This window comes from Ceratotherium simum, chromosome 34, assembly GCF_057802395.1.
Source record: "Ceratotherium simum simum isolate JZ-2026a chromosome 34, ASM5780239v1, whole genome shotgun sequence".
Classification (NCBI taxonomy): Eukaryota; Metazoa; Chordata; class Mammalia; order Perissodactyla; family Rhinocerotidae; genus Ceratotherium; species Ceratotherium simum.
The window spans coordinates 128017-147701 of record NC_141933.1 but is presented as its reverse complement, the minus strand read 5'-3'; the positions used below and the strand labels follow the sequence as shown (position 1 = coordinate 147701).

The window sequence follows — 19685 nt, the reverse complement described above, 5'->3', positions numbered from 1 at the left end:
GAAGCAGCTGCCTGCCCCTGAGGGAGGAGGGCGGGCCCCATAGCGAGCACGGAGAGCTCACTGCAGGCCTGACAGCCATGTTAGCCTTATGGCTGGTCCGGGGGTCTCCTCCCACTGACCCCCCACATGCAGCCCCGCCCCCCCCCCCCCCCCCCCGTCCCCGCCCTCCAGCCTTCCCTCCTCCCTACTCTGTTTTCTCCTGAGCACTGACCCTGCAGGGGCCGGTCCCCTCCCACTAGCAGGGCAGCAGGGACTTTTGCATTCCCAGGCTGGGCGCTGGTGACCAGAAGGTGATGTGGGCAGAGCCTGAGCTGAGTTCTAGGGACAGATGGGCTGGGGTTCCAGCAGCCCTGGTCCTGAGGAGGGGGCCGAGCAGAAGCCTGGGGGGCTCCAGACCTTCCCTGACGCTGAGGTAGCCTCGCGCCCGCGCATGGCCCTGAGGTGGCCCTCCAACTCCTTTTGGCCGCTGGGGAGGGGGCTCCGGTGGAGAGTCTGCAGCCACTACACACCCCCGCCAGCAGCCTTTGGGGGTGTGAGGGGAGCGGGTGTGCAGGTGGGGGTCTCCCGCGGCTGGTATGCAGCCACCGCACACTCCCCATTAGCAGCCTTAGATGGGGGGGCTCCCTGGGGCGGGGCTTGAGGGACGGAGGGGTTCTGGTGGGAGTCCGCGGCCACTGCACGCCCCCCTCCCACCCACAGCAGCCTTCCATCGAGGCTTTCGCGCGTGGGGGCCAGGGGCCGGGAGGGGGGCTCGGGGGGGCGGGCGGGCCGGTGCCCGGCTCCAGGCTGTCATTTGTCGTTATATTTAGCGGCGCTGGCCGGCCCGCGGGACGGGGGGAGGGCGGCGGGCGCTATAAGCGGCCTGGGGCGCCCACCCTCGGAGTGGAGTCTGCGCGAGGCTGAGACGGCGCTGGAACCCATGGACACGTCGTACCCACGCGAGGACCCCCGGGCCCCCCGCAAGGCGGACGGCGCCGCCCACACAGCCCTTGCGCTGGGGACGCCGCGCCCCCCGCCTCGGGACCACCTGATCTGGTCGGTGTTCAGCACCCTCTACCTGAACCTGTGCTGCCTCGGCTTCCTGGCGCTCGCCTACTCCATCAAGGTGGGCGGGCGGGGTGCCTCCTGGGGGCCTGTTTGTCCAGGGGACCCAAGAGCGTTTCAGGGGGCGCTGCCAGCAAGGTGTGGGCAGGGGTGGGGTCTCTGTGGGGGTTGCTGGTTAAGGGGGGCTTAGAGGCTCGTGGGGGGGCTGCTTATCAAGTAGGGGGAGGAGGGGGTCTCCAAGGAGAGCTGCTTATGAGGGGCTGCTCCCTGGGCAGGGCGGTAGTGGGCGCTTTTCGGCTCATGCCGGCTTCTCCTAAGGGGGTGCTGCTCACAAAAACAAAGGGGCTGTCCTCAAGGGGGTCTAGTCCATCCAAGAGAGCAGAGTCGAAGGGGGCTTACCCAAGGGGGTCTCTTTCATCAAATGGGGAATTTTCACATGCTGAGGGTCCTGTGAACAAAGACCTTGGCTCCTGTGGTGGGGCGGGGGTTTGGGAGGGGGTGGGGGGTGATTCTCAGCACCCCAGAGGACTCCCCACCTAGAGAGTCCCTGGAGGCTGGCCTGGTATGGCCACAGCTGGAGTGGGAGGAGACAGGGGCCCCTTCCAGCCTCATCTTAGGCTGAGGTCCCTTAAGACCCAAGGCACCGCTGAGGGCCAAGCCCAGGTGTTTATCTGGGGGCCCTGAAGGGAGTGGGTCAAGTCAGGGCAATGTCCCCTCAGGCTGCATCATCCCTCCATCCAGATTTTGGGCCCAGCACGGGCCCTCCAAGGTGTGGACCCAGTGGCTGCCTGGGGTGGGGGAGGCAGGGACCCCAGGCCCCAAGCGCGTGTAGAGACCTGGCCCTGCCACTGGTCTGCAGGCCCGAGACCAGAAGGTGGCCGGAGACCTGGAGGCAGCCCGGCGTCTCGGCTCCAGAGCCAAGTGCTACAACATCCTGGCCACCATGTGGACCCTGGTGCCCCCTCTGCTGCTCCTGGCACTGGTGGTGACTGGCGCCCTGCACCTGTCCCGGCTGGCCAAGGACTCTGCTGCCTTCTTCAGCACCAAGTTCGACGACTCAGACTATGACTGAGGGGCTGCACCCTGTCCCTGTCCTGACCCAGGGACCCCAGTCCCCAGGGTGCTGCCCCAGGGGCTCCATCCTGACCTCCTGGAAGCCCAACTCGACTATAGGGCCTGCTGCCCACCGCCCCCGCCTGGGCACCCTGAAGACCCCCTTTGGATCCCAGGGGCTGCACTCCAACCTCCGTGGCTCTGATCCCCTAACTCCCTGCACCCCCAGACCCTCCCTCTCCACTCACCAGTCTCAGACTCGTTTCACAATTAAAAGTGCCTGGTTCCAAAAGTGCCTCCTGGGGTGGGGGAGGGTGTCCTCCTGAGGGAGCTACGCTAGAGACCACTGCAGCCAAACCCCGTGGACTGACCCCAGTGTCGACGGGAGGGACACCCCCTTCTGTCTGCTTGGCTGTGCCCCGACTTTCCCTTCGCTCAGGCACTGGGTGGCCTGTGGCTTCTGGGGCGGAGGCGCCTGAGTATTTTAGGGTCAAGTTTGGGAACTCCATTGGTCTCTGCTGCCTGCTGTGGTTTAGTGGCCTGTCTTCCAGAACGGGTGTGATGTGTCTCCCTGATTCCACGTGTGTGCCCATCCCCAGTCTGTGTGCACGCATGTGTGTGCACATAAGTCAGGTGGGAGTCCCTGGCCAGTGAGCTCTCTCGTCCTCGTCCTGCAGGTTCCTCTGGGTTGGGCACGACCTCCTTCTGTGGGTCGCTCTGTCTGTCCTGTGACTCCTGCGTTCCTTGAATTCTGAGACATATCGGTTCCGCGGTGGGTTCCCTCCCTCGTGGATCAGGGGGGCTGGACACAGACACACAAGCACACAGGCATGGTCACGTGGTCATCCATGCACATGTACATCATACACATGTGACAGGATTGCAACCCCCCACACAACTGTGCAGAGAGGGAAGAAATTGGGGGGTGAGGGTCTTCTTAGTGTCTCTGGTGCTAGTTACGTGTCCTTGTATTATTTGACCTCCCTTGTGCCCGCCCCGGCCAGAACCAGCAGAGCATGGCAAAGGGGGTTGCTAAACAGATACACACACCCTGTGTGGCTGGGGTGAGGCCCCTTGGGCCTCGCTGTGGCCAGGCCAATGACAGGGCAAGCTAATTGCAGGGCCTTAACCACAGGGCAGCTCAGAGTTTTGAGCACCCCACCCAGGGTGCCTTCCCTCCCCACTCCTGCTCATTCTGCCTGGGCTAGGGGTGGGGGTCTCTGTCTAACAGCTGTACTTGGAGCCCCCAGACAACTCCCACCTAGCCACTGGCCCAGCTGTGTCCAGGGTGCCAGCAGAGAGGGTGCCGGGCCCACACTGGACAGAGGACGGGGCAGTGTGCCAGTGCCTGGACCAGGATGGAGACAGCATGCCACCCCTGAGCTCCAGGCTTGGCCCAAGAAGGGACCAAACCATGCTGGGCACAGAGGCTGGGAGCAGGGTCGGCCTCCGTGTGGCTGGGTACATTTCCCCAGGCACGGGATGGTCTGCCAGTTCCCAGATTTGGTGAGGGGAGCAGACGTTGTCTGGCCCATGCCCAGGTGCCAAGGATAGAAAGTGTGTGGTGAAGCCAGGCATGGGGAAAGTCACCAGCAGCCCTCCCTGCTCAGGCTGTCTCCTGGGCAGGCTGAGGGACCCTGATCAGCTTTAGGCAATTGGATGCCACAGGCCCCTGACCAGCCATGCCAGCACACATGCACTGCCACCCTGCCCCGGCCCCTCAGAGGGTCGCCCACTATGCCCACAGGTGGCTGCATGCACGTGGCCTGCCCAGGCAGCAAATATTAGGCTACACCAGTCCTGTGGGTGCAGGGCCACCTGCCACCCCACCTAGGCCTGCACCCATGTCTGGCTCCAGGGCTAGTGTCTGCTCCACAGGGACAGTCCCCGGCCGCCATGCTCTGCTTTACCAGACCGCCGGGGCCTCTGCTACACAGCCAGCAGTTGAGAGAGAGCCTGTGGGTGCCTGGGCAAGCCCCACCAAGACGCTGGCTGCATTCCCCGAGGTCATAGGCCCTCGGGTAGCCGTCAGTGACATGCGTGCTGGTCTGCAACGTGACCACACTCCTCGGAGGCCATGCTCTGTCCCCCATGTTGCTCTCCGAAGCAACACGGCTCTGGGGCCCCCGATGCCTCCACCCACCTCCTTTCTCTCTCCCGCATGCGGCTTCGTCCAGACAGTGCCTCTGCCTGGTGTCTGCTTCTCGCAGAGCAGAGAACAGCGGTTTGCTGGAACCAAGGAGGGTGGGAGCTGCTGACACCAGGGACTGGACGCCTGCTTGCTCTAGTGAGCAAGTTACTGCCCCTCCCACCGGCAGCAGGGACACACTCTCTGCTGCACAATCCTCTCAGGAGGAGAGAGCTTCTCCCAGCACCAAATTTTAATTCCTCACCACCTTGCTCAGTGGCAGGTGCCATCTCCCCTCACTCCTGGGACACCCCGGAGGACCCAAGCTGGACATGCCAACCGAGGGCCTGAAGCCCCAGGAGACCTGGGCAGAGCCTCTGGCCATAGGCAGCCTGCACAGGACAGGTGGGCCCAGGGCCGTGGCCTTGAAGCCATGCACACTTGCCCGTCCTTCTGGCTGGTCAGAGGGAAGATGAAGGGTCTTGCTCCACATCCCACCCCCTCCCTTCCCGACTGAGGAAAGGCATGTGACGGAGGCCATCCAACCTGACTGAAGTGGCCCAGCGGCCACAGGAGCCAAGGACTGAGGATGCGGTCTCTGTGACAGCCCAAGAGCGCCTGTATTCAGCCATGCCTGATGCTCAGTTGTGTGATACAGAAAGTTCCTTTGTGGTGAAGCTGCAATTGAGAGTCCTGCAGGGACTGAGTCCCCTCCCCAATGCCCTCGTCCTGCCGTCCTCCCCATGGAGGACTGTGCCTTCCTCTGCCTTCTCAGCAGAGCCTCTCCCCAGCCCTGTCCTGTGGCGTCCTGGGGAAGGGGCACTGAGGGACAGCAGATGCAGATGTGGCTGGTGTGGGAGGCCATAGGGAAGCCGCTCATCAAGGGGACTTAGGCTGGGAGGGGCTCAGGTGAGAGGAAGACTGTCGTGAACTTCAGGCCACAGAATCCAGACTTTCCCTGGAGCCCGCGTGCCTGGCTGCCAGGGGCAGGGTGGGTGAGGGGGATGGCAGGCCAAGAGGGCATCGAAGAAGGGCACCTGCAGAGGGAGTGGCCAGAGGGAAGGACCCGAGAACATCCCTGGAGCCAACAGCCCTGGTCATTTAGGGGCAGTGCCAGGACAGCATCTGGTGAGGGACTCGGTGGGGCTGGAGGGCCCAAGAGTGTCCACAGGCGGTCCTGTGGGCTCTGGAGCAGGCCTCTAAGGTCTTCAAAAAGTTCTTGCAGGAAACTCCTGGAGCAGAACCTGCTGCCCCAGCTTCCTATGAGAGTGACCTCTGTATCCGGCCAGCTGAACAGGGAAAGGAAATCTTGTGTCCTGCAGGGAGAGGGGGCATCCTGGGGGTGAGGGCACACACCCAGTGGGCTACCCTGGGAGTCGCATGCCCCAGACCCCTGGGGGAGTCTGGGTGTGGCTGCCTACCTGGGGGCAGGGGGAGCCGAGCCAGTGATGGCCACAGCTCAGCCTCCAGCGGGGCGGCCCCGGGCCCTGTGGGGGCTGTGACCTCGACTGTCACAGTGTCCTTGGAGAAGGAGAAGTCAAGCTTGCTCCCCTGGTAGGAGATGCCCCAGATGCACACTCCAGAGACGCCCGCTGGACACATGGGGTCGAAGGTCACCCCGGCCCTGGTAATCCTGGTGGGAGGGGAAGTTCTGCGAGAAGGGCAGGTGGGGGCCGGTGACTGCCCTCTGCTGGCCACTGAACTCACCTGAACCCCGTGAAACCGAAGAGCGCTGCCTGCAGGAAGCCCCCCATGCCGGTCAGGAAGTTCACGGCGCCCGACCCGTCTGCATTCTCCGTCCACACCTGCAGAGGGCAGGGCAGTCAGTGCCGGGACCCCAGGACACCTGCTCTCCTGAGGCCGTCCCTCTGCTTCTAGAAGGGCCCGAGGTCAGGCAGGAATTGCCGGGGCACGACCCTGCTGTGACCCCTGAGGCTGGGCTCCCCCTCCCACCACCCAGGGGGCCTGAGCAGGAGGCAGGCACGGTCAGCGTGTGGGTGACCAGGCTAACCTTGAAGGGCTCGGTGATGTTGGCAAAGTTCCTCTCCAGGAGGTCACGTGCCTTTCCAGGGTCCTTCAGCTCCATCCAGCCCACGGCAAACATGCTCTGGGGTCAGAGGTCAGAGGACACGCTGGGGTGAGGCCCCCTGTGTGGCAAGGGAAGACTGAGGCCAGTGGGGCAGGGCCGGGCGCCATGAGCACCACCGCCCACTCCCCCCAGTCTCCTTACCCAGGTCATGGCGGGGCCCCGGGGGGATACCGCAGCCGCATAAATCTCCAGGTTTGTCCTGCGAACTTGAGGACTCAGGGGGAAGGGAACAGGGTACCCCAGGAGCACGACATCTGCCTGCTTCACCTCCTCTCCTGGGGGGGCAGGCGCTGCTGATGGGGAAGGGAGGGGGAGGGCGGGGACGGCTCTGACGGGAAGGGGGAGAGCAGAGAGAGAGAGAGAGGGGGGCATCGGGGCGGACACAGGCTTTGAGGGAGGGGAGAAGAGGCCATGAAGGAGGCCTGCGTCCACTCACCAGGCTGGTACCCATCAAACTCAGGGTGGAAGTTCCGCTTCGGGTCAAAGGGCACCTTGATCTTATCAGCCACCACCAGCCACCGGCTGGGGACGGGCTGACCCAGGTCCTGGGCCAGGGCCGCAGCAAAGCGCAGGCTGGGGGTGGAGTGGGGAAAGGGGCTGCAGCCGCAGCACTCCCAGCTGGCCCCCGCAGGATGGAGGCGGGCCAGGGTCTTGGGTCTGACCTGTTTTGGACCAGGACGTTGGTGTACACAGAGTTGTTGACTCCTGCGTGGTATTCGTCGGGGGGCATGACTCCTGGGCACATAAATCTGGGTCTCAGGGACCTGCCCCTGATGCCAGCAGCCAGCGTGGGGCTGGCAGCACTGGGTGCCAAAATCACACACCGAATCCAGAAGCATCCACCTGCCCCCTCATTGTGACCGTCTGCCCTCCCCGCATCATCCACTCCCCCGTGACATATGCCCTCCCCCCATGACTATACCCCTCCCCCATTGCCCTCCCCCATGCACATCCTTCTTCCCCGTGACCACCCCCATGACCATCCGCCCCCTCTGCCCATGCTCCCTGCCTCCATGACCATCCCCCCTCCCTCTCCCCTGGCCACCTGCCCCCACATGCCCTTACCCCTCAGGTGGTAATTCTCCTCCTCTGGGCTCCACTCCACACGGCTACACCAAAACTCAGCCACAGCACTGACCACGTCCCAGCCACCAGCCTCTTGGAAGAGCTGCAGGTCCTGGGGGAGGAAGAGATGGTGGGACAGAAGCCATGGCCTCCGTGACTTTAGCTCCCACCGGTCACCACATTTCTTGCCAATGCCCACCCTTCCGAGGGCCCAGAAATGAAGGCCTGGCTCCAGGATGCTTCACAGGACTGGCCCCAAACAGGAAGTCCCAGCAGGGTGGGCGAGCGTGGCCCCACCGGGTGGGTGGTCACACCTGGTGGGCACCGTGACACCTCACCTGGGTGGCGTGGTAATACAGCTGGAAGGCCAACACCACTGCCCCGTTGATGTGGACCTCCTGGGTCCCATAAATGTCCTCAGGGCAGACCTCCAGGCCGGAGCTCGTGCTCTCCCAGGCAAACTTGGCTCCCTGAGGGGTTGGGGGTTGGAGCAGACTCAACTCTGTTCTTGGGGGCCAGGGGTAGCCCACCTACTTCCCCGTGCTCTCAGCCTTCAGCTGGGGAGGGCAGATAGAGGAGGGGGCGCCATCTGTTCTGGGGGCCCTCATGGGGGCCTGTGGCTCTGAGTGCCTACTGTATGTCCCCACCATGGCCAGGTGGCTTCTGCCCAGTTTACACTGTGTGCTGACCCTGGGGCAGGGCAGTAAGGGGACCCTAGCTGGGTCCCAGCGAGGCTGTTCCCACCTGTACGGTGCAGACAGGGGGATGCTGCTGAGCCCCCATGAGCATCCAGGACGTCCCAGCCCCACCCAGAGAGGGGGCCTGGGGTGAGGGGTGCAGGCCTAGGAGGGGAGTGGGGGCCCTGTAAGGTGGGTGTCCAGGTCCCCCTCACCTGGTAGCCCAGCGTCCGGGCGTTGTCCAGGGCCCCGCCCAGCGTCCGGATGCGGTACTCCAGGAGAGCCCTCGCGGCCTCTGGGTGGAACACCAGGACATTCGGGAACATCCAGAGATCCTGAGACACAGCCGCAGGGTCCCTGTTTCGGGTCTCTCACCTCTTCCGCTCTCCCCACCTGCCCACGTCCTGCCCTGGCGGGCCTCCACGCAGACTCCTTCCAGCTTCCTCCTCTGCTGCCCACCCGGGTCTGTCCTGGACCCTCCCCACCTGCCCACCCTGTCCCCATCTCCAGCCCAGATGCTCCTCATCCTCAGTCCAGCGCTTCACCTCTCCAGCGGGCATTTGGGTCCGCCCAGCAGCTCAGGCCAGAATCTGGGCGTGGGCAGCCTGCGGGGAGCCTGCTCCGTCGCTCACCGGCTGCCTGACTTAGGGAACGCCTCAGCCCCTCTGAGCCTCGCCTGTAAAGTGGCCCACAGCACCGGCTTCTCGAGGCATCAGCTGATCCCGCCATGCCCATCAGAGACCAAGTCCCAGCTTCTCCTGGCCCCCACTCCTATCCGAGGCTTCACCCTCCTCCACCCACACTCCACTGGGCAGCCACGAGGGTCTTTCCAGAACACACCTCTGTCCTTGTCACTCCCCAATTAAAGTCTCCGTGGCTCCCTCAGCCCCCTCTACAACTGCTCTTCCTGCCTCAGTGAGGGCCGCCCTTGCCCTGGCCTGATGCCACATGCTCTCTCAGCTCTGAACCACTCTCTTCCACCAAACTCCTACACATCCTTCAGCAGAGACACCACCTCCTCCAGGAAGCCTTCCCTTCTGCCATGGCCCCTGTGCTTCCTCAACCAAAGCCCCCATTCCAGGGAGGGCAGAGGCAGCAGTTGTGCCTGTGCCCTTAGCCACAGGACCCTCCACACCCACATGCTGCTCGCCCTGTGGCAGGTGCGTGTTGAGGCTGGATGGTGCATACCTGGTCCCAGAAGACGTGGCCCCAGTAGCATTCCTCACGGCTCCCATTGGAGAGGCCCCCAGGGCTGAGGCCATGGCAGATGTATCCTGGGGCCCCGGGCTGCGGCAGGGCGCTGAGCAGGTAGTAGAGGGCACCACGCAGGGCCTGGCGCAGGGGCAGGGGCCCCACCACATCCAGGCCACAGCCTGCCCAGAGCTGGGCCCAGGCCTGGGTGTGGGCGGTGTACAGAGCACCCCTGGCCTGCAGCTGCAGGGCCTCGGCGAGGCAGGCCCGGGCCTCAGCCTGGCTGCCACCCACCACGGTCAGGAACTCCCAGGTCCTGTCCTCCTCGCCTTCCCCGAGGGTCAGGGCTGGGGGCACTGGTGTCCACAGCATGTGCAGCTCCTGCTGCAGCCCCCCAGGCTGCTCAGGGATGAGCGTGTGGCCATACAGGTACCTGCGAGAGTGCAGCCATGTCTGAGGGGCGGGCTCCCTCCCCAGGCTGCCCAGCCTCCTCCTGTCCCCTTGCTCACCGGGCTCCCAGGAAGTCTGGACCCTGGTACAGGTACAGGTCCGGGCTTTCTGGGGAAAAGGCTGACCGCAGCAGCACCGAGACGGGCCAGCTCCCTGCGGCCACACGGGTGATGGACACACTGAAGGCCAGGACGTGAGGCAGCGTGCGGTGGGCATAGATGCGCTGGGAGGCCCGGAAGCTGGGGCCCTCCAGGGCATGCAGGAAGGAGCCTGGGGAGGGGCAGACAGGAAGACAGGGCAACTTGCAAGGCCGCCTCTCGGGCTTCCTTTCCTTTGCCAGTCGGGCATCCCGAGTTAGCGGGCGCAGGGAGGGGACTGCTGTTGGTCCCCCCACTCACCTGGAACAATTGGGGGGGAGGATAGACGGTGGCTACCTGTGCTAGTGTCCAGGACAAAGCTCTCAGTCAGCTGCTCTCCTGTCCCTGCAGGGGCTTCCAGCCGGACGTTGAGGGGACTGGGCAGAATGGCCCGGTGCGTGTCCCCCCTAGCCCCATTGTACACGCCACTCACATGGAGTGTATCGTGATACACACGTGTGCCCAGGTACGCATTGGTCACAGCAGCCAAGAGCCGGGGGTCACTGGGCAGAGAATGGGCAGTGAATGTGGTGGGGTCCTCGCTGGCATCCTCCATGGAAAGGCTTGCTCAGCACAGTGGCCTGGAAAAGTCGGAGGTCAGGGGCCCCAGCAATTGGCTGGGCCTCCCTCTCTGTCTCTAAGCCCCCATAGCCCCCTTGGAACTCGGCTGATGCCACCGACAGATGGTGGGGGAAGTGGACCCACCTAGGCAGTCCTGATTTTCCAGAGCGCCGCTTTCAAGCCTCCCCAGGAAACACCTCCACCCTCAGAGATGCTCGAATCCCCTAACATTGATCTCCAGAGACCCAGCTGAGTCCCCAGACTCCGGCTGGAGGACCTCAATCCTAACCCTTCCAGTTCTCCCCAGGCCGCACCCCCACGAACCCCGCCCTGTTGGTGGGAAGTTGGCTTCAGCCTAGGGGAAGTTCGTCCTCAAGGTCAACGTGCCCTGTTGGGGGCGCGGGTGGGTCGGGGCGGGGGGAGGGCTGCGGAGGCCAGAGGCCCGCGCTGGCCGAGGAAGGAGCCGGGGCTCGGGGGGCAGGCTGCGGGACGCGGGCAGGTCGCCGGCCGCGTCTCTGGAGCTCACCGCGGCCCTGCCGTGTCCCTCGGCGCCAGCCCGGCCGGCACTACCCCTCCAGGGCCGGACGGGGAAGTGGTCTGGGGTGCGGTGTAGCCGGAAGGCCCCGCGGTCCCCGCCCCCCGGCGTCGCAGGGCGGGGCAACTTGGACACCCCCCACCCCAGGGCGGGGCAACCGGACACCCCCCCACCCCCAAGGCAGGGCAACTGGACCACCACCCTAGTGCGGGTCAACTGGACACCCCCCTACTTCCAGGGCGGGACGGCGGAGCTGGGCCAGACGCCTCTCAGGCCGGAGGCGGGGCCCGCCGGGCGGGTGGCACCGGCTGCCGCCCCCAGCGTCCCCACCCGCGAGATTGCGTGGGCTCGTCTGTGGACCTGGTGCGTCCGGTGCGCAAACCCGTGGTGAGAAGCACAGCGCGGACTTCGGCCACGAGAAAGTCTCAAGGGTGGATCTGAAGGGGCGGGGCCTTGTCTGGCCTGCCCGCTCCCGTCTCGGCTCCTCCCTCTCCGTGAGCTCCCGCGCCCCCCTTTAGGAGAGGTGAAGCAGGCGGCCCTCCTCTTGGAGACGCTCCTTCCTTTTGCTCCGGCCCCACCCTCTTCTGGTCTCCGCCTCCCATCTCCCCACCTGCCCCTCTGGACACTCTGGTCTCTGGCTGCCATCTCCCCACTTGACCCCCTGGACACTCTGGTCTCCGGCTCCCATCTCCTCACATGCCTGCCTGGACACTCTAGGGTAGGCCCCAGCCTGTCACGGCTTTGTCGCTGGCGCCCTAGCCTGAACCAAATGCCCGTGCTCTGACCACTCGGTCCAGCCAGAGACACTCAGGGTCAATGTGTCCCGCGAAACCTGCGCTTCCTGCCCCCTCCCCAGCGCAGGCGATGGCGACTCCACACCCCATCTGTCCCAAGTCCTGTTGGCCCCACCTTCCAGGGTGTCCCTGCTCTCGCTGTCCCCACTGTGGCCTCTGAGACCAGGCCATCTAGCGTTGTGGACGCTCCCTGCTTCTGCTCTGCCCTCTACAGGCCTTGTTAACTTAGAGCCACAGCCACCCAACAGCAGTTAGGTCAGACCAGGCCTCTTGCTCAGAAGCCTGCTGTGGTGCCCCCCTCACCTGGAGCACAAGCAGTGGGCGTCCAGTCCCCTCCCCACCTCCCCTGCAGCCTCCCTGCTTCCTTGCTGCTTCTGCAATGTCCCAGGCGTGCTCCCTGTATGGACCGAACGTTTGTGTCCCCCCAAAATCCATCCGTTGAAATTTAATCCCCAATGTGATGGCATTTGGAGGTGGGCCTCTGGGAGGTAATTAGGTCAAGAGCCATCAAGAGTGGAATTAGTATCCTTATAAGAAGAGGCCAGAGAGCTAGCTGGTTCGCTTTCCCAGGAGGACACAGCAACAAGACAGCCAGCCCTCTGCAGCCCTCCCCAGACACTGTCGCCTTGCCCTTGGGCTCGCAGCCTCCGGGCTGTGAGAACAAACGTCTGCTGTTGACGACCCCCAGGCCGTGGTGTTTTGTTGCAGCAGCCAAGCTAAATGAGACCCCCCTATTTGGCCTTCGCCTTGCTAGTCCGGTGTCTGGGACGGTCGTCCTGGGATGTCCTTGGGACTTGATCCCTCACCTCCTCCTGTCTTCAGATGCTCGGTCCTCAGTTAGATTTCCCAGATGCTGCGCCCTCAGTGTAACAGGAGGCGCTGGGCTGCGCTCCCCCGGCCCCTCCGGCCCGCCTCACTGTCCTCTGCAGCTTTGCCTGCCCTCCCTGCACCTGTGTGCTGTCTGTCCTCCAGCCTCGAATGCCAGCTCCAGGAGGGCAGGATTTGTGTCTGTGTGTGGGATGAATGATGGGCCTTGAAAGTGGATTCTGGAAGGGAACTGCCCCTGGGAAGTGAAGGGGCTGACTCCCAGGTTCCCTCCCACAGGAGGAGAACGAGCCGGCGGGCCCAGCAGTGAAGACGTGAGGATGTGGGGGTTGTCCACTGCTGGCCCTGTCCCTCAAGGCCCAGCCTTGCCTCAGGGCTTCCTCCCTGCAGTCAGGCTGTTCCCTGAGCCTCTGATTCCCCATCTGTGAGGCGGGACTGCAGGTGGGTTGGGGACCGAAGGAAAGACTATGAGCTCCTGTTACGTACGACGCCTGGCCAAGTGCAACAGAAACCAACAGAAAAGAATCCAAGGAAGAATTTATTATCAGTGCACGGGGGGCGGCCCACCCCTGTGCCATCCCAGCTCCACCCAGAGCCGGGGGCCACTGCTCCACCTCTCCCTCCCCTGGTCGCCGCCCCCGCAGACCTTAGACAGGGAGTGGACGCCTCTGGGCTCTGACCACACAGCCTCAGGATGACTTCACTCGAAGGCCAGGGCCAAAATCTCGGGGAGGGACAGTGACCTGCCTGCCTTCGGTCAAGGGTCAGCCCCTGCTTGACCCCTGTGGCCAGGGGCAGAGTATAGGGCTGTTGGGGCCCGTGCCGCGGACAGGGATGGGATCAGCAAAGGGGTCACCAACACACAGCAGGTGCTCAGTTACTGGGTGCTCTCAGCATCATTCTTGTTGTGTGGGGGTGTCTGCATGGGGGGCGGTTGGAGGGTCCCAGGAGAGGAAGGGGGTTAGGAGAGGAGTCCCTGGGCGTGGAGGACAAAGCTATGACCTGTTCCCACGGTATGGGTGGAAGGGCATTTCCCAGGGCCTGTCCAGGACCAGGTGAGGGGCCTGTCTGTCTGGGCCTCCTACCTGCCTGTCCAGGCCCCCAGGCTCCACAGAGTTGCCCAGAGCTGAGAGCAGCATGCTCCCGCCCTTGGAATGGGGAGGTCTACCCCACAGGGCTGACTGAGTACTCCTGGCCTGCTCTGGCCTTCAGGACCTCAGAGGACACTGCTGAATCCCTCGGGAGGCTCGGGGTGGCTGTCCAGCGCAGGGTGTGTGATGACCAGGCCCGGCTTTGCCGTCCTCACAGCCCGCAGCTCCTGCAGTGACTGCTCACTCAGCTCCACGGAGGTCAGACTGCAGCCACGTGCACAGGACAGAAGGGGGAGGTTGGGGAGAAGGAGGCCAGGGCTGGGGGGAGGCAGTGACAGGGCAGCGATGGGGGCCGTGATGGGGCACACAGTGACAGAAGGTGGCCAGTTGGGGAGAGTAAAGGGGAGTCGGGATCTCTGGCCCACACTGGCCAGGGCACCAGACAGCGGATGGACATTTGGTCTGGCAGAGCAGTCGAGGCCAAGGGCTGGGTCAGGGCTTTGGAGGGTGGGCCTTTGGGGGCTGGGTTTGGGAGCCATCACTCAGGAGGGCCCTGGGAGGGGCTCCTCTTCAGGGTCAGGGGAAGCCCCTACATACCCACCCCAACCCAGCACCCTTCCCGCCCCTGCCTCCACCTGAGGGTCTGCAGGCGGCATCCTGGCTGCTGCAGGACCGCACACAGGTGGGTCACCACGGGTCCCGACAGCTGGCAGCCGCTGAGATCCAGGGTGGCCAGTGCTGGGCTGTGCCGGAGCACACCCACCACGTACTGGAGTGCTTCCTGGAGGCCGGGCTGCTGCACCCTGGGGGGAAGGTTGACCTCAGGAACTACTGGGGGGCCAGTCCTTCCCTCACTTCCTCCCAGGCCAGGCCTCACCTGAGCGTCTGCACCCGGCACTGGGGCCAGGCCAGGCCCTCACTCAGCACACGCAGGCCCGCCTCACTGAGCCCGTTGTGGAGGAGGCCCAGCTCCATCAGGGCGGGGGCCTCCCTCAGGGCCTCAGAGAGGTCTCGGCAGACCGAGTCAGCCAGTCTGCAGCGGCACAACCTGTGGTCAAGAAGCACACGGGTCTGCCTGCAGGCCCCTTGGCCACCTCACTACATCCTGATTATGCAAACTGCCCGGCACGGGCTGAGGTTTAGGAGCTGTGTGGGCTCCAGAGCTTCCCCTGCCCTTTGTCACCATGTGTCCCTGGGGGGCCATGACCATGTGTGCACCTGCAGGGCTGCGCTCACTTTCCCTCAGGACATTGTTCCCTACAGCTGTCTGACGAGCCCTGGCAGACCCTGCTCTCAACATGTTTACTGCCCATCCTCTTGCGGGGGGCAGTCAGCACTTATTTAGTTAGCGGGTCCCTAACACTGGGCAGTTGTGTAGTTTCTACTTTTTCAGCCATTATAAGTAATGCTGCGAGGAACACCTTCGTGCATTTAGTTCAGCCGTAGAATTGATGGGCCAGATGTGCCGACCGCCTGTGTGGCTCCCTATGATCATCTCCAGGTTGCTGGAAATGCCCCCACACCAGCTGCGTTACCAGGTCACCATCTACGGATGACCATCCCTATATCACCCATCAGTACTAGATGCTATAATTTTTCTTACTTTCTGCTTACTTGGTGATAATTGGAAAGTTGTTGTGTACTAAGTATTGTACCTGCGTTCCTTATTACTTCTCACACCAACCCTCTGAGGTAGAATCTACTGGCTCCATTTCACAGGGGAGGAACCTGCTGCTCAGACAGCCCAACAGCCCGATGGCCTGAGGGCCAGAGGGAGGCAGCGTGGCCTCCGAGCCTGTGCCCAGAACACCTTCCTCCCTTGCTTCTAAGAATCTAGAGGGACCACCCAGCCATTTCCAACAGCACCTAGCGGCCTTCTTTTGGAAGGAAAATACATTCTGGTCTTCTTTATCCCTCTCCCAGAAGGCTTAGCTGCACCTCGATGTCCACTCAAACCAGGGCCAAACCCTCCTTCCTAACTGGCACCTAAGCTGGTGATGGGGACCCTGCTCCCAGCCCCTCTTCCCTCCTCTGCTCTGTGTGGGCAGAGCCTGTCTACCCCAACACAGGACACCAGAGGCCACAGACTCAGCCTGTCCCCTCAGCCATCCCCAGACAGGGCCACACCTCTCTCTGCCAAGGGATCCTGCTCTACGTGCCTTCCAGGGGAAGGGCTGGGGGTGCGGTCACTCACGTCAAGCTATTCAGACCACACTGCTGGTCAGTCATGGCCTCGCAGAGTGGGCGCAGCGGAGAGGCCTGGGGTCTTCCCCTGGTGGCTTGAGAGCTGCGGGAGAGAGGAAAGTGACGTCCACCCGGCCCCTTCCAGGCCCTCCCTCCTAAAGAGGGCTTCTTCCTATGGTCCTGAGGTGTCAGAGCTGCCTCGGCCCCACCCCAAGCTGAGCCAGGACTCCTCCACCCCCTTCACCGCAAACCCAGAGTGAAATCACTCGTCTGTGGCCTCATGCACCTCCCCACTGGAGCCATGTATATAAGTCCAGTGGGGGCGTGTCACCCGCATTCCCAGTGTGGGTCTGTCCTTGCTCCACCCTGTCAACATCCTGACATTCACTCTCAACAGATGCTGAGCACCTGGGTCAGGCGTGGGGTTGGAGCTAAATGCACAGAAACAATGGCACAAGCCTTGCCCTGGTGGAGCGGAGGGTCTGGAGGAGGAGCCAGGCACGGACAGATGTCATGGTGGACAGTGGTCCATGGGGCACTTTTGGGGCCAAAGGGGTCCCAGGCCAGCTGGGGAAGCCTGGGCAGACTTTGAGGATAGGTAGCAAACAGCATGTTCTGGGTGGAGGAAACAGCAGATGCAAAGGGTCAGGCACAGCGGGCGTGGTGTATTCCAGAACATATTATGAGAAAGCATAATGGGAGGGGGGTTGCTGGGCCGTGGCCACATGCCAAGCTAGGAGGTCTGTCTTGGATGTGGACAGCTGGGGGTGGGCATGGTGAGGACACCCTGGCGAAGTTGGCCACTGGGAGGCTGCCTTGCAAGGGGTGAGCCAAATCAGCCATAAAGTCCTGCCTCTCGTCTAGGGGAGCAGACATCAGGTCCGGACATCTCCCACGTCCAGACGGACACTCAGGTGCACAGGCGTGCACTGGCACACGTGCTCCACACAGAAGCCTGCGAAAGAGTGCAGCCCTGCCCTGGAGACTCACGAGCTGCTGCCCAGGCTGCCTTGCAGCCGCTTCATCAGGCTCTTCTTTTTTTTCTCCCGTGCAGTGGCCAGTCCGCAGCTCACCAGCCGCAGTGCCTGTCCGGCAGGGCAGCAGCGGACGCAGTAGCTCAGGACGTCCAGGTCCATGCGGCTGAAGCGCACTCGCTCCAGCACCAGCTCGGGGAGGCCGCGCAAGGCCTGGCGCACGAAGGCGCCCTCCTGCGTCTCGTAGAGGCAGTACAGCAGCTCCAGCGGGTAGTTGAGCTCCTCGGCCTCCTCCTCCGGCTCCTCAGTGCCCTCCACGGGCTCTTCAGGCCCCTCTGGCGCCGCCGTGGGGCGGCCCTGGGCCTGGTCCTGCACCCACGCCAGGACGTCCTGCTTCACGCGCTCTGAAACTACGCAGCCAAAGTGGCGTTCGATGTCGCGCATGCGCTCCGCGCTCAGCAGTCCGAAGAGGAAGCGCGTGGTGAGCGCGAGGTGGTGGCGCAGCTCCGCGTCCCTCCGCAGCAGCGTTCTCACGCCGCGAGCTGGCGCCCCGGGAGCCTCCTCGTCCTCCAGCAGGTAGGACAGCGCGGCGAAGAACTCTTGGAAGCTCTGGTCAATGAACTGGTAGGTGACCTCGGTCTCCAGCACGCCCGACAGCTCCTTCTTGCTGAGAAACAGCGTCTGAACTTTGGAGCCGCGAAGCGCCAGTCGTTCCAGGTCCCTCTCGGCGAACTGCGCCCTGCGCCCGAGGACGCCCTCGCGGGCCAGGCGGCACAGCTTGCGCAGCTCGCCTTGCACCCGGGGCCCGTGGGCGGCGGGCGCCGACCTCAGGACGCTGGCGATGAAAAGCAGGTACACCGACGTGGTGGTCTTGGAGGTGCGCGACAGGTCCTGGCCGAGCTCGAGCTGCTGGCGCAGAACGGTGCACACGATCCAGCACACGAAGGGCACGAAGCACAGCGCGAACAGCGTCTCATTCTCCTTCACGAAGCGGTAGGCTAGCTCCGCTCTCCACTCGTCCCGGAAGAACTTGTAGAAGTACTTCTTCTTGTCCTTGTCGGAGAAGCCGCGCACCTCGGCGCACTGCGGGGAGCGCAGGCGGCCCTGCAGCCTCCCCGGGGCCGAGGCGCGCGTGGTCACCAGCAGGCGGGCATTGGGCAGCAGCGCCTTGCTCAGCAGGCCGCCCAGCACCCGCGCGCTGCCTGCGGCCTCGAAGGGGTCCGTGCAGGGCGCGTCGTCGGCGGGCCCCGGCGCCGTCAGTTCATCCGCGCCGTCCAGGATGAAGAGCAGCCGCTCGGACTGCGCCAGCATCTGCCGCACGGGCGCGCTGCGGTCGGGGCACTGGTCCAGGATCAGGTCGGCCAGGCTGCCGGTGCCTGGTCGCTCCAGCAGCTCGCGGCAAGGCATGAAGAAGGCGAAGTCCACCTGGCCGTGGTACAGCTTGCCCGCCGCCCAGTCGTACAAGATTTTCTTGGCCGCCATGGTCTTGCCGATGCCCGCCGGGCCCTGCAGCACGACGGTCAGCGGCCGCTGGCCCTCCTCGTCGCGGCTGAACAGGCGGTTGAAGGTGTGCGTGTCCGAGCGCCGAGCGCGCTCCGGCTCCGGCTCCTCCGCAGGCCCCAGCGCCTCGGGCCCCGGGGCGGCGCTCTGGGGCGCGATGAGCAGCTTGGTGAAGCGCTTGTTGATCTTCACCGAGCGGGCGTTCCTCTCCTTCACCTTGGCGTGCTGCTGCAGCACGTGCTCCCGGTACTTCTTCTTGTACTCTGGGGTCAGGGGGAGAGGCGGAGGAGAGGCGGACAGAGGGACGAGGATGTGGCGGGCTGTGTCAGCCGACCCTCGTGCACCCGGTGCCCTCCCCGCGCACCCGGTGCCCCCCGCCCCCGCTCAGGTCTCAGTTTCCCCCGTCCCCCGCTGGCCTTCCCACGCCCGCTGCTCCCTGGGACCAGCTGTCGGGAACCTCCAGGTGGCGTTGAGAACACTCGTGCTCCACGCCTGGGGCTGAAGGCCCCCGGCAGCTCGGGGCCTGCGCCTCCCACCGGGAGGGACCTACCGGACACGGAGAGCAGCGCCGAGGAGCTGGGGCCGAGCCCTGGAAGGGAGACCTGAGGTGAGGCCCCGCCGAATGTGCGGGGGCCGGGGGCGCAGTCGGGGGACGGGGCCACCCTCAAGAGCACCCAGGACCCGAGCCCGGGGGCCCGCGAATTTGTGGATGAAGCGCGCCCGGGCCGAGGCGCGCTGGGACTCTTCCGGGGGAGTGGGAGGGAGGGCAGCCTCTGGCCCGGACTCCGCCCAGGAGGGAGGGCACCGAGGCGCAGGGACCCCGGCGACCCCCGCCCCGTGCTCACGCTGCAGCCGCTGCTCCTTGAGTCGCGCCGCCACGTCGCGCATGTCCGCCCTCTTCAGGGTCTTACGGGCCACGTCCAGCGCGGGCTCTGGCCCGTAGAACTGGGTGAGCTGTTCGGCGAGGTCCACGGCGTCCGCCCCCTCCAGCCGCCCCCGCGGGATGCTGCGGCCGTCCAGCGGCGCGTCGCGCAGCTTGTGGCGGAAGCGCTTGAGCTGCTCTTGGCTCAGGTCCTCGAGCGCGGCCAGGAGCAGCTCTCGGGCGGCGGTGGCGCGGGCCTCCATGCTGGGGGCGGAGGGCGGCGGGGTCAACTCGTGTGGTCGTCTCTTCGCCTCCCCGACCCCCCGCCTCGTGACCGCGGCCCCGCCGCTCCGTATCCCCCCAGACGGCTCCAGGCCAACGGCTCCAGGCTAACGCTTGTAGCACTCTGCGGGGAGGGTTGTCCTCCCTCCCAGGACTCCCGTCCGGGGCTTTGCCTCTGACCGGCTCACTGCTTGGTGGTGAAGTGGGGTCACCCCAGGGCGGGCACTGGCCGCAGCAGACCCA

The 19685-nt window shown here is 64.6% G+C and overlaps 3 protein-coding genes across 9 annotated transcripts; 1 reads left to right on the top strand and 2 right to left on the bottom strand.

Moving 5' to 3' along the window:
• Positions 1 to 833: 833 nt before the first annotated feature.
• On the top strand, positions 834 to 2511 carry IFITM5 (interferon induced transmembrane protein 5). The gene is made up of 2 exons (XM_004441023.3): positions 834 to 1105; positions 1904 to 2511. The coding sequence occupies exons 1-2, from the start codon at positions 920 to 922 to the stop codon at positions 2114 to 2116; spliced, it is 399 nt and encodes a 132-aa protein (XP_004441080.1). The 5' UTR covers positions 834 to 919; the 3' UTR covers positions 2117 to 2511.
• Positions 2512 to 4822: 2311 nt separating this feature from the next.
• PGGHG (protein-glucosylgalactosylhydroxylysine glucosidase) lies at positions 4823 to 11360 on the bottom strand. 7 transcript variants are annotated; one of them, XR_015549675.1, is made up of 14 exons: positions 10922 to 11254; positions 10096 to 10415; positions 9757 to 9967; positions 9245 to 9680; positions 8272 to 8391; positions 7718 to 7849; positions 7380 to 7491; positions 6977 to 7049; positions 6751 to 6887; positions 6456 to 6589; positions 6237 to 6332; positions 5933 to 6030; positions 5647 to 5817; positions 4823 to 5541 (listed from the first exon to the last, which is right to left on the bottom strand). XR_015549675.1 is itself a non-coding variant. In XM_087422363.1 (14 exons), the coding sequence occupies exons 2-14, from the start codon at positions 10388 to 10390 to the stop codon at positions 5486 to 5488; spliced, it is 2112 nt and encodes a 703-aa protein (XP_087278489.1). In that variant the 5' UTR covers positions 10391 to 10415; positions 11291 to 11360; the 3' UTR covers positions 4823 to 5485. The 7 variants fall into 7 exon arrangements, 4 of the variants coding, with proteins under 4 accessions (XP_087278489.1, XP_087278486.1, XP_087278488.1 ...); XM_087422363.1 differs by lacking the exon at positions 10922 to 11254 and adding an exon at positions 11291 to 11360 and having other exon boundaries at positions 5647 to 5858; XM_087422360.1 differs by having other exon boundaries at positions 5647 to 5858; positions 10922 to 11253.
• A 2405-nt stretch (positions 11361 to 13765) lies between these two features.
• NLRP6 (NLR family pyrin domain containing 6) lies at positions 13766 to 19423 on the bottom strand. Its single transcript, XM_004441094.3, has 7 exons — positions 19144 to 19423; positions 18849 to 18887; positions 16815 to 18561; positions 15835 to 15927; positions 14518 to 14688; positions 14276 to 14443; positions 13766 to 13904 (listed from the first exon to the last, which is right to left on the bottom strand). The coding sequence occupies exons 1-7, from the start codon at positions 19421 to 19423 to the stop codon at positions 13766 to 13768; spliced, it is 2637 nt and encodes an 878-aa protein (XP_004441151.2).
• Between the last annotated feature and the right edge of the window lie 262 nt (positions 19424 to 19685).